The sequence below is a fragment of the Colias croceus genome, chromosome 6, assembly GCF_905220415.1.
Source record: "Colias croceus chromosome 6, ilColCroc2.1".
In the NCBI taxonomy this organism is placed as follows: domain Eukaryota; kingdom Metazoa; phylum Arthropoda; class Insecta; order Lepidoptera; family Pieridae; genus Colias; species Colias croceus.
The window spans coordinates 2,374,939-2,387,832 of NC_059542.1; the positions used below are offsets into that span (position 1 = coordinate 2,374,939).

General features: G+C 31.6%; 1 protein-coding gene across 1 annotated transcript; it reads right to left on the bottom strand.

Moving 5' to 3' along the window:
• Positions 1-932: 932 nt before the first annotated feature.
• LOC123692573 (guanine nucleotide-binding protein-like 3 homolog) lies at positions 933-5,972 on the bottom strand. Its single transcript, XM_045637331.1, has 9 exons — positions 5,819-5,972; positions 5,313-5,602; positions 4,600-4,786; positions 3,862-4,086; positions 3,353-3,536; positions 2,802-3,024; positions 2,417-2,524; positions 1,823-1,987; positions 933-1,307 (listed from the first exon to the last, which is right to left on the bottom strand). The coding sequence occupies exons 1-9, from the start codon at positions 5,835-5,837 to the stop codon at positions 984-986; spliced, it is 1,725 nt and encodes a 574-aa protein (XP_045493287.1). The 5' UTR covers positions 5,838-5,972; the 3' UTR covers positions 933-983.
• Between the last annotated feature and the right edge of the window lie 6,922 nt (positions 5,973-12,894).

A 12,894-nucleotide genomic window follows, 5' to 3' on the forward strand; every position in this document is an offset into this window, starting at 1 on the left:
TTATGTTTATATAGGTATTATATTATATATTATATATATATATACGTAGTATTCTTATGAAAAGGAAATGACCGCTTCACGTTAAATGATGTACAGGGCCTACTTACTGCATAAATTAATAATTAAAATACCATTTTTTAATTAGCAGAGTAGGTAGGTAATTAATAAATTAGTAAATAGATTCATTGGTACTCTTTATTGTAAGTACATAGTTACATAGAAATATTGTTTGTTACATGGTTAAGATAGCTTATAATAGAGACATACAAAGAGCGGATTTAACGCTCATTATATTATGATGAGTCCCATTAAATATATTTTTTTACAAGCATTGATAAAAGGCAAGTTTCTCTATTCGACTGTATTTTTTTTCGTGTGTGTATCCACAGATCTATGGACTGAGTGATTCTATTTCGATGATTCTGTTTTTTGGTTGGTCCCATTTAAATATTGTCCAGTTCTGATCATGTAAATTATAAAGGCGGTTAAGGTTTTTGTTAAATATAATATAATTACTTACATACTTATCTGTTTTTATTTTAACATTTGATCGCGAGTCTATTGAATGTGAGTGATAATAGAGGTATTATAATAACACGTATCTAGTACTAATTAGTAACTCAATGGTAACAACTGATAAATATATTTACCATAACATGCCACTTTTGTTATGTTGAATGTATTTAAAATGGGTTGCGTGTATGGTGAATTCAACCTAATTAATTCAGATAAAGACTATAATATAGAACCATAATATTAAGCCATTATTTTATTGCTATCGAGGATAGAAAATTGTTTTACGTATAGTTTTATTTTACCTGTGGTTTTACATTCTGATTCTGCCTCTATGAAAAAAATATGATCGCTTGCGACTCAAAAATCAGACAAACAAACACATAATTATTTCAAATAATTTATAAATAAAACAAGCATTCAATATAGAAATATACAATATATTTCAACTTAGCACACAATATGCCGAACTACAATGAGAAATCCTCCTTAAAACTGTAGTCATCTTTCTTAACTGAATTAGTCAAAGTAACAGTTTCTAAAACATCAGCCAATTGTACCGCTTTCTTTTCATTTTTAGCTCTTTTCTTTTTGTCCTTTTTAAACTGCATTTTCCTTAGTTTATTTTGTTTAGTGTTGCCTTCTATTTGCATTTCAGGGTCGTTTTTCGCTTTAACTGCGTTCCTGCCAGTTTTATCCAGTTTTGGTCGAATATTGACTGTTTTTGATAATAAGCCTTCTTTTTCATCGATTTGCATTTCATCCATGGCTGTTACTGGACCTGTGCTGGATATCTGGAAATAAAATTGCATTGAAATAACTATTATATTATTTGAATGCCGAGGTTTTTCTTGTTACAATGACACAATCCTACTAATATTATAAATGCGAAAGTTTGTGAGGATGTGTGTGTGTTTGTTACTCTTTCACACAAATACTACTGAACCGATTACAATGAAATTTAGCACAAATATAGAGGGTAACCTGGATTAACACATAGGATAGGTTTTATTCCGAAAATCCCACGGTAACGGGAACTATGAGGGTTTTTCTTTGAGAACGCGGGCGAACCGCGGGCGGAAAGCTATTTACACATATTATAAGCGAAACTCACAACATAATATTTATATTTTACTGTCATGTTTTTAATTAGACATTTGTCTAGTGATCAGCATGTTCAATTTTAAAATCTCTAACGAAGTCTCTCTCTAAGTTCGATTCTCGGGACGAGTTTATTTTTTTGTTACACAGAGAAAACAAACAAAAATTCCAAATTCTATTAACAGTTCCATGACATTGAATAACTTACTTTAATAGCATCTTCATTAGGTTGACAATTCAGTGCATTGATCGCCTCAGTTTCCATCGCTTCAAAGGAATTAATGTCGAATTCCTGCGCCATTGACGTCACTATTTTAGCATCTACATGCACTTCGGAAACCGGCGTCTCTGGAGGCTCCGTGAAATAGCGGACCTGGAAAAGAACATTGAATATAAAGTTTATTATAATAGGTTTAATATTTTAATTGTTACTAGGACTTTCCAAAACGTAATGTCAATCATTTGTACCAATTGCAATAGCATGTACCAATATTCAGGATAAGATAATAACATGTTAGTATATCACATTAATTTCTAACAATTAAGTTATTATTTTCCTAAAACAATATTTATAACAACTTCAAATAAAGATTACTACAACTTATGATTATCAATTTTCAATTATATGAGTCCAACATAAGCATGAAGATATCATATTTTCAATCACAACAAAAAACAAGAACATTCTGATTAATTTTTTATGATATACGGAGCTGACGTGACGCCTTGCCTGGTGGTAAGCTAAGTGCTAAGTTTCTGATTAATTAAAAGGACCTTATCAATAAAAAGAAATAATCATTACCTTTCCAGTATTCCAATCATTGAGCAATATTCTTGCAGCGGCATCTTGGTCGGGCACACCACCCTTCTTATACCGACCCATTCGAGATGCTAAACTTGCGTAGAATTCCTGGATTGAATAACATATTTAATATTTATTACCTACTTACTTCATAAAAAGAATTTTCAATTATTATTAAAATGGATAAGAGAAGTTCGTAAAATATATTTTATAATTAATTTGCCCAGTATATTGTTACATGAAATACATTCAAAATTTCATACTGTGAAACCGTCAATTGTGCAATAAAAACAAACTGCTGTATATTTTTACAGCTAAAATGAGGATGACGTTCTATTTTCATATTCGGAAAAAATATGTATAAACAATAAAAAAATTGACTCACTTGCGGTGTACTAAACTCCGGTATACAATACAGTGCCACTAGCGTGTGCTTATTAGCTCTCTGTAAGATCGCATTAGCAGGTGTTATGGGATCCTTCAACGCTCCCACTCGAATAGCATTCTTTAGAGCTACTGTTGCATCGCTTTCCGACCCTGAGTGGAATACTATTCCTGGACTGTCGAGGATCTTGATCTTTGAGTCTAACTGTACGGTTTGCATTTGTCTGGAATATTATGGTAAGTTTTCAAGAGATATTTAGAAGAATAAGTGGATTGAAATATGTACTCTCTAATGCTTCAAAATTGCCATATTAGATTCAGTTTTCATCTACTAATTCGCACTTTTCCAAATTCGCAACTCTAATTTCCCCAACGAATAGTAAACAACACTTGAAATGCTTGAAATTTACACTTAAAAAAATTACTTACATTGATAATTTGAGACTATCCTAAGTACGAATTTGAGTAAATTTAACAAACGTTTTAAAAAAACTCTTCGAAATCTATTAACAATATAAACAACAAAGAATATGAATAATACAAATTACTTACTTCGTAACTCCAGGAGTACTACCAACATTACACGCGCGGGATCTATTCAAGCTGTTGATAATGGAACTCTTGCCAACATTAGGGAGGCCAACCACACCAACTGTTATAGATGTCTTGATACCCTTGTTCCTACAGTAGTTGCCGAGTAGGCTCATTAGTAATTCTGCACCAACACAGGCTGATCCTGAAGGAAAAATTGAAAATAGTAAACCATAGAATATCATATTGTAAAGCAACATCATGCAAAGAATTAATTTACTCATAACTACACACTTATAATAACTATTAATAGCTTTTCTTTAAGCATGAATTTTTTTTTTTGTAAAAAATAACATGATTTCTTTTAATTTGGCTTTATGATTCACAAACAGAAATGAAGGTAATTATGCATATTAATTAAAAAGCTACTGAAAAATCAAGGTTTAAACAATGTGAATATGTAAATGTATATATTATGTACAAAATATCCAAAAAAATAATTTTATTTATTCATATTAAACAGAAAAAACCTTTCATCTCCTTCTCTTTTACAATATGCTTCATCTTCTTTCTACCAAGGTTATGTTGCTGGTCCTGAGTGGACGCCTTAAATGGTACTGCGGGTGCTGTTCTCCGTAAATACTTCAACCAAGCTGTTAGGTTTTCCCTTGGCACTAAGTCTGCTTTATTTAATACTAGGACTAGGCGCTTTCCAGATTCTCGCACAGCTTCTTCTACTTGAGTACAACGGGTACCTAAAAATTTCATATTATAAGTCACTAACCTGAATTCCCAAATTAATAATGCATACATTTTTTAACCCATTGACCACCGAGCGGCCCAATGAGACCACGACACAATAGATTTTCTATTGTGTCTGTGATTCCGGGGGCTGAGGCATTAAAAAGGATGAGTGAAACAATCAGTTCTTATTCTAACTTATAATATTATCCTTACTAATATTTAAAATGTGAAAGTGTCTTTATTTGTCTTTTTTTCATGACAAAAATGGAGAAATTTTATTATGTGACTGGTTGTTAGAAATTATATGTATATTTTTGTTTGGTGATTATTGTATTCAATAAGCTGAGTGACAGGCTCCTTTTTACCATAGTAAAACATATCATACACTTAAGTATTTTGAAGATGTGGGCAATGCTTGTCTATATATTTTTATGACTATGCAACATCCATAAAAAAATAAAAAAGGTGAAGAATAAAATGATCACCAGTAATCATATTAAAAAATAAGGATAGGAATAGCTCACCAAGAGGATCTCTCGCATCCACCACTTCTAAAATGACCTCAGCTTCAGTTATGACCTTCTTAAACTCTCTATAGTAAGTCTTCAATGAGTTCTCTTGCTGTCTGTCCTTACCCATACCATCATCAGTTTCAATTTCATTTCCTTTGAACGCTTCATGGACTTTCCCTCTGGCCTGAGCATTAGCTACCTAAATAAGGACAATAAATAATAATAGAGGCATAATAAAAAGGTGTTTTTATTTCATTTGTATTAAAACAATTGAAAAAAATCCATATTTAATAACTCAGCCCCCGGAATCACAGACACAATAGAAAATCTATTGTGTCGTGGTCCGATCGGGCCACTCGGGGCTCAATGGGTTAAATGATGTTTAAGGCTTAAAGCCTTAGCTTAATGTATGTAATTAAGTAGAAGTACTTTATTTCAAACTAGCGGTCCACCCCGGCTTCGCCCGTGGTACATATTTCGCAATAAAAGGTACCCTATGTTCTTTGTCAGGGTCTAAAGATTGTCTGTGCCAAATTTCATCAAAATCGGTCCAGTAGTTTATGCGCCTATTCATTACAATCAAACAAACAAAGTTTTCCTCTTTATAATATTAGTGTAGACAAAATATGTTTATGATCCGGGGTAACCAAAAAATCGGATAATAATTGCTAATAATCTTCTTAAAATCAATTCTATAAAATAAATTAACAAATTTGAATACTTACGAGTGTACCCATATCCACATTGTTTCCTTTCTTCTCTTCTAGTTTCTTCTGTTTCTCAAGTTTAGCTATTTCCCTTCTCTTCTGTCTTTCTTCTTCCTTGTGCTTCTTTACAGCTTCCACCTCCTTTAAAATATCTTCTTTGAACGGACACTCATTTGGAATCTGAATCGGCTTAGCTTTTTTAGATTTTGGATTCTTCTTTGCCTCCTTTTTTAATTTTCGGTTGTGGTCTTTAACCTTTTTCTCTATTTTGTAACGAAGACGCGCTGGCTGACGCTTAGATGGTTTCTCTGAATAATTTAAATATGATATTTTATAAATGTAAGCATATTTGAAAACATAACCTCACTTCCAGTAAATAAGTTTCTAAATTAAATATTAAAATAAACGTTTTTGTTGCGTAATACAAGTTATAATTTAATCATATATAATTTATTTCCACTACATTTCCATCCATGTGAGGAATAGTTACATTTTCTATCAAATTCTTAAATATAAAAACTTACTTAATTTAAATTTTGCCATTTTATAGTCTGACTGTTATTCGAACTTTATTGAGACTTAAATTGTATGTAATTTACAAATGAAGTGATATTAATACTTATTATAGTTTATATAAACACTTGGTTAAATGTGAATTTTAGATAATTATCGTCGTGATATCGTCCACATTTTTTTGTTATGACAGGTTACAGAATTATAGACTAAGAGCAATTGGCCGTAGATAAGCAAAAAGGATCCAACCCACAACATGACCGAAAATGAGTTAAATATACCAAACTGCTCGTCTAGGTCTATATTTTCGATTAGCAAAAACAATCCAAGTAAAATATGAATATTTTGACGTTAAATTGACACTGGGTACCAACCCACATGTATGGAGAAGCCATATTTTAGTTTCGTAAAAACAATCCATTCTTCTTGGATCATATTGTAAAACGCTCAGTCTAAGAAACTAACACAAAACTAAAATGTTAAAAAAAATCCAAAAGCATGTGGATCCTTTTAGATATTTAATTTTTATTTTATTATGATGCAATAGATAAATCACTAAAAAGATTCAGAAAGCATGGATCTCTTTTGTTAAACTGAATTTTGTAGAAATGTATACTCGTTTAATAACAAAAACGATTCAGAACATTTGGATAGACTGAATATTATGTATTTAAAGCTTGAGGCGTTAGGCATGCATTAAGTTCACACTCCAAGTATCTTGATCGGGTCACACATCTTTGCCTTTTTTATACCGATTTTTCTAAAATAGAAGCACTTCGAAAATACCTGAAAAAATTTACGAAGCTGACGAACATGTCGAAGTAACAAAAAAAAAATTACTCGCACAACTATCGATTACGCGCTCATGTGATCTTTATTACCTTCATTCAAGAATTGCCTATAGAAGACTGTAAGGTTTGTTGGGGATATAAATTATTAAGACTGAAATCGATTGTATGCGCACCTCCATCGACTAAACAGTTTAGTCATGTTGAATTCAAGAGGAGAATACAGCTCGACAGATCAGTTTAGTCGATGCAAAAGTTGTATCTATGGGCGGGCTCGAAAGGTAAATCTTCGGAGGTATCTGATAATGATTTTCAATGACTATGGCCAAATGTTAAAGAAAAGCCCAATTAGACGATTTGGAGTCAATCTTTGACTATTTATCTAAATACTGCCTGGATTTCTATAAATCAATCCAAGGGGGCAATCCAAGACTTCATGACGATGTAGATATGGCGATGAACCGGACTTTGCACACGAAGAAGAATAGTAAATCGGATAGAATTAATATGTTTTATATAAATAATGAAAAAAAAAATTGAAAGTTAGTTGTTTTATTTACGAAATTAAAAAAAAATAAGGATCTTAGTAGCAATTAGCTACTTTGAATCGTTTTTGCGAAATGAAAATTCACTTATCATAATTGAAAATAGGTTTTATCAAAAAGGATCCTAACACACATTTAGCTGAATATTTCAAGAAATAAAACTAAATTCAATAAAATTTGTTTGTAAGAATAAAATATACATTGACACACACACTTTTCCATAAGAAGCAATTAACACAAGCAAGTCTTTATATGAACAAACACAGGTTAAACTTCAAACTTCAATAACTCAAAAGTAACATTTTGTGGGTTGGATCCTTTTTGGTTATCTACGGCCAATTAACCTATAGAGTACTTGTATCGAGCGTATACAATTTACATATATTTGTTTCTCTCTATCTAAAGAAAACGTCGTATGAAAGAATGAGACAGCTATAGACAACAAGCTACGTTTCAACATAGTCATGGCACCATTTTTACTATAGGTACGTATTTAGATAGATAGAAGGTGATAGTGATGGGATGTGCTTCAATCGATAAAATCGTGAATGTATTTTGCATTTACGGTTTCGTGAAATAATAAATAATAAAAAAACAAAACCTAAAATTAATTTCAGTTGAATACATTATTTGTTTAATCCTACTTATATAATAAATGCGAAATTATGTGAGAAGGGATGATACTCTTTCACTGCGGAACCGATTACAATGAAATTTTGTACATACACACATAGGTTAGGTTTTATCCCGGAAATCCCACGTGAACGGGAACTGTGCAGGATTTTCTTTAAAAACGCGGGCGGAAAGTTAGTAGGTACATTATAAAAGAAATTTTAAAACTTGAAACGTAATTTAAAATAAAGAAGGAAATGATGATAAAGTTAAAGGAGTGAGGAGAAAGGCACACTCAGCATGAAGGAATCATGCAGCATTTTAACAAGTTAATAAAAGGACAGTCTTAATGAAAACATTTTCCTAACATCCTACTAATAAATCGAAAGTTTGTGAGGATGGATGTTTGTTACTCTTTCACGCGAATACTACTAAACCGATTACAATGAAATTTGGAAAAATTACTTTTGATCCCGTAAATCCAACAGGAATGGGAACTATGCGGGTTTTTCTTTGAAAACGCATGTATATTAAGTATGTATTTCAATAGTAGTTTCTCATCTATGAGAACTGTCATTTAATCAACCGTTTAATTTTCACATAGTTACACATTTAAAGTAGGTAACTTATGTGTAAAAAATTTCAAAATAAAAATTCACTCTCTTTAATCAAATGTATTTATTATCTACAGGAACAAAAAACAAACGTAAGCGTAAGATTGCACAATTCTTCTAGAGTATCCATCTTGATAACACGTAGGCTCGAAATGCAGTGAACACAATATTGCAAATTGTGGCGGCGTCCAATCAACTCATTTCTCACGTTTTATACCCATTTTTTATTTAGCTCTGGAAATCTTAAACAAAATGAATTTATTAATAATCTGAAAGAGAAATTAAATAAACAACAAACGAAAACTAAAACACATAGGGCAAATAAAACAACCACGTGGTATGTTTTATTTTCCTGCGGTAAAAAATTTACATCTATTATTTGCAACAACAACTACATATCAATCTGATTTATGAAACAAAATAAATAAATCAACGTTAATATGAAATAGATTTTTTGTCATAAATCGATAATATACGCTAGATGTGTTACAACACTACGGTGGTAAACAAAATGCCAAACGTGATATTATTGTGACGTTTTTTAAAAATTATTTCATTATTTTATATTCCACAACCCCATAAAGTGGGTAAATGTTACAGTTACAACATAAAATTACAAAAAAGCGCTTGATAAAACCTTCAAATAGGTTTAAAACATAAATATTTATCAATTTGCTGAAAATCACTTACCGATGGAAATATATTTTTACGTTGTTTTTATCCAAAACTCCCATTCGACTAGTGATAGCCGGTTGCTAAACATACAATAGTTATTTTAGCACACTGACAAATAAAAAGAAACACTGTACACTTTATATTTTCTAAATATTTCGTTAAAACACTTGACGCACTGAGCCCACCAGCTGGTTGGAAAACAAACTGACTGCCGGCGCGCTACGTTTGAAGACAGTGAAGATACTCTATCGCTATCTCAATCTGGCTTATGCTGTTATTGACTAAGAGTAAGTAGATTAGAAAATATGTATTTTGTTCTGTCTTAATATAAGAACTCTATCTAAGAGCAATTAACCTATAGAGTACTTGTATCGAGCGTATACAATTTACATATATTTGTTTCTCTCTATCTAAAGAAAACGTCGTATGAAAGAATGAGACAGCTATAGACAACAAGCTACGTTTCAACATAGTCATGGCACCATTTTTACTATAGGTACGTATTTAGATAGATAGAAGGTGATAGTGATGGGATGTGCTTCAATCGATAAAATCGTGAATGTATTTTGCATTTACGGTTTCGTGAAATAATAAATAATAAAAAAACAAAACCTAAAATTAATTTCAGTTGAATACATTATTTGTTTAATCCTACTTATATAATAAATGCGAAATTATGTGAGAAGGGATGATACTCTTTCACTGCGGAACCGATTACAATGAAATTTTGTACATACACACATAGGTTAGGTTTTATCCCGGAAATCCCACGTGAACGGGAACTGTGCAGGATTTTCTTTAAAAACGCGGGCGGAAAGTTAGTAGGTACATTATAAAAGAAATTTTAAAACTTGAAACGTAATTTAAAATAAAGAAGGAAATGATGATAAAGTTAAAGGAGTGAGGAGAAAGGCACACTCAGCATGAAGGAATCATGCAGCATTTTAACAAGTTAATAAAAGGACAGTCTTAATGAAAACATTTTCCTAACATCCTACTAATAAATCGAAAGTTTGTGAGGATGGATGTTTGTTACTCTTTCACGCGAATACTACTAAACCGATTACAATGAAATTTGGAAAAATTACTTTTGATCCCGTAAATCCAACAGGAATGGGAACTATGCGGGTTTTTCTTTGAAAACGCATGTATATTAAGTATGTATTTCAATAGTAGTTTCTCATCTATGAGAACTGTCATTTAATCAACCGTTTAATTTTCACATAGTTACACATTTAAAGTAGGTAACTTATGTGTAAAAAATTTCAAAATAAAAATTCACTCTCTTTAATCAAATGTATTTATTATCTACAGGAACAAAAAACAAACGTAAGCGTAAGATTGCACAATTCTTCTAGAGTATCCATCTTGATAACACGTAGGCTCGAAATGCAGTGAACACAATATTGCAAATTGTGGCGGCGTCCAATCAACTCATTTCTCACGTTTTATACCCATTTTTTATTTAGCTCTGGAAATCTTAAACAAAATGAATTTATTAATAATCTGAAAGAGAAATTAAATAAACAACAAACGAAAACTAAAACACATAGGGCAAATAAAACAACCACGTGGTATGTTTTATTTTCCTGCGGTAAAAAATTTACATCTATTATTTGCAACAACAACTACATATCAATCTGATTTATGAAACAAAATAAATAAATCAACGTTAATATGAAATAGATTTTTTGTCATAAATCGATAATATACGCTAGATGTGTTACAACACTACGGTGGTAAACAAAATGCCAAACGTGATATTATTGTGACGTTTTTTAAAAATTATTTCATTATTTTATATTCCACAACCCCATAAAGTGGGTAAATGTTACAGTTACAACATAAAATTACAAAAAAGCGCTTGATAAAACCTTCAAATAGGTTTAAAACATAAATATTTATCAATTTGCTGAAAATCACTTACCGATGGAAATATATTTTTACGTTGTTTTTATCCAAAACTCCCATTCGACTAGTGATAGCCGGTTGCTAAACATACAATAGTTATTTTAGCACACTGACAAATAAAAAGAAACACTGTACACTTTATATTTTCTAAATATTTCGTTAAAACACTTGACGCACTGAGCCCACCAGCTGGTTGGAAAACAAACTGACTGCCGGCGCGCTACGTTTGAAGACAGTGAAGATACTCTATCGCTATCTCAATCTGGCTTATGCTGTTATTGACTAAGAGTAAGTAGATTAGAAAATATGTATTTTGTTCTGTCTTAATATAAGAACTCTATAGGTTAATTGCTCTTAGAACTCTATAGGTTAATTGCTCTTAGATTATAGAGTATAGACATTGACAGTTATCTAAAAAATACCATGTGCTTTGTACAGATTAAATAGTGTCTACATTATGTTACATACAGACTATATTTTTCATTCTACTGCATGTATTTTTAGCTACGATTTTTAGTCGCAAATTTTTAATATTGTTTATTGTGCACTTTTGAAGTGAAACTTTTTTAGGCGCGTTGAGCGTAAAATTTCAAAGTCGCGTTTGGTTTAATTTCAAATGGCAATACCATCACGTCAAGGCGATGATTGGATGTCTTTGAATCTTGCCAAAGAAGTTTCACTTCTGATACGTATGCTCGGCACACACACTCTTTTCACTTATAATATTATACAATTTAAAAATCTTTTAAGGAATGGTTTATTAAAATGAATATTATCGGCACTTTAAATATTTATCTGATTTAAATATGTTATCAAATATACACTGGCCAACATTCCTAGTTTAAGCTCACTTTAAGCTTGACTCTATAAAAAAGGTTTAATTGGATTTTATTTTTTTAATATTGAACTCAGACTCAAGGCATTTTAAACCACTTTTAAACCATGTAATTTATTTTTTCAAGATGTTTTTCAAGATGAAATATTATGATAATTAATATACTTTTTTTGTATCTTTAATCTGTAGTACTTCTGTACATCTGTAGTCTTTGAACTTTGTTTATCTTTGACTCTTTGTTCGTGTTGTTCGTCAGTTGGAATTTGGAAAAACGCTCCAACTTAGATTATGGATTGGTCTCCGCGCGCGCGCTACGACTAGATACCGCTCCACCTAAAAACAATAGCTCAGTGAGTGCGGCAACTCAGTTCTGTAGTGTGTGTAAGGCGATTTGTAAGGACGCTAGTGTGTGTGAAGAATTGTACTGCCAGCTACATAAATTTTACCCCATAAATGGGAAATGGGCTATCTTGGAAAGAAGTTTGAAAAATATTTTTATTTCATTTTGGCCTTGCCGGGAATCGAACCCATGAACATGTGACTCAAATCCACTTGCGATGCCACTATACTATCACAAAGGTTTTTTAAAAGTAAAAAAGCGGTAATAAAAAAATAACATATATATATGAGTCAGTTAAACAAGGTTAAACAGAAATAAATTATTGTCATTATCATTTTTTTTGTAATATGCGTTAGTAATAGTATTGAAAAAAAAAACATTATGAATAAAATAAGTTCAAATTAAAAGTGTGTTTTTGGGATATGCAGTACGGCAACACTAAATGGCGTCGTATTTTCGTAAACAACATTTTCAAAGTACAGGTGAAATATTGAATAATACGATTATTCCTGATGGTACGTAATCCCAGTGTCTTTCTTATTATTTGTTGTATTTTTTTTAAACAGTTTTATGGCACAAACAGGCATTTTACTTCAGGTTTTGTCCAATATCTTTAGAAACTATCGGTACGCCCTCTCCACACAGTGCTTGTGACACGACTGGCTCGGGTACGCCGATTTCGGCGTAGTTTTAGTTGCCGCATTTTTCGAGTACGCCGGCGGTATCTAGTCGTAGCGCGCGCGGAGACCAATCCTTAATCTAAGCGC

Bases quoted from the DNA above. Each gene is read 5' to 3' on its own strand.
- LOC123692573 (XM_045637331.1), bottom strand. The intron at 2,525-2,801 runs GTGAGTCAATTT...TATTCAATCCAG, and splicing joins CGGAGTTTAGTACACCGCAA to GAATTCTACGCAAGTTTAGC. The intron at 1,988-2,416 runs GTAATGATTATT...GTTCTTTTCCAG, and splicing joins ATGATTGGAATACTGGAAAG to GTCCGCTATTTCACGGAGCC.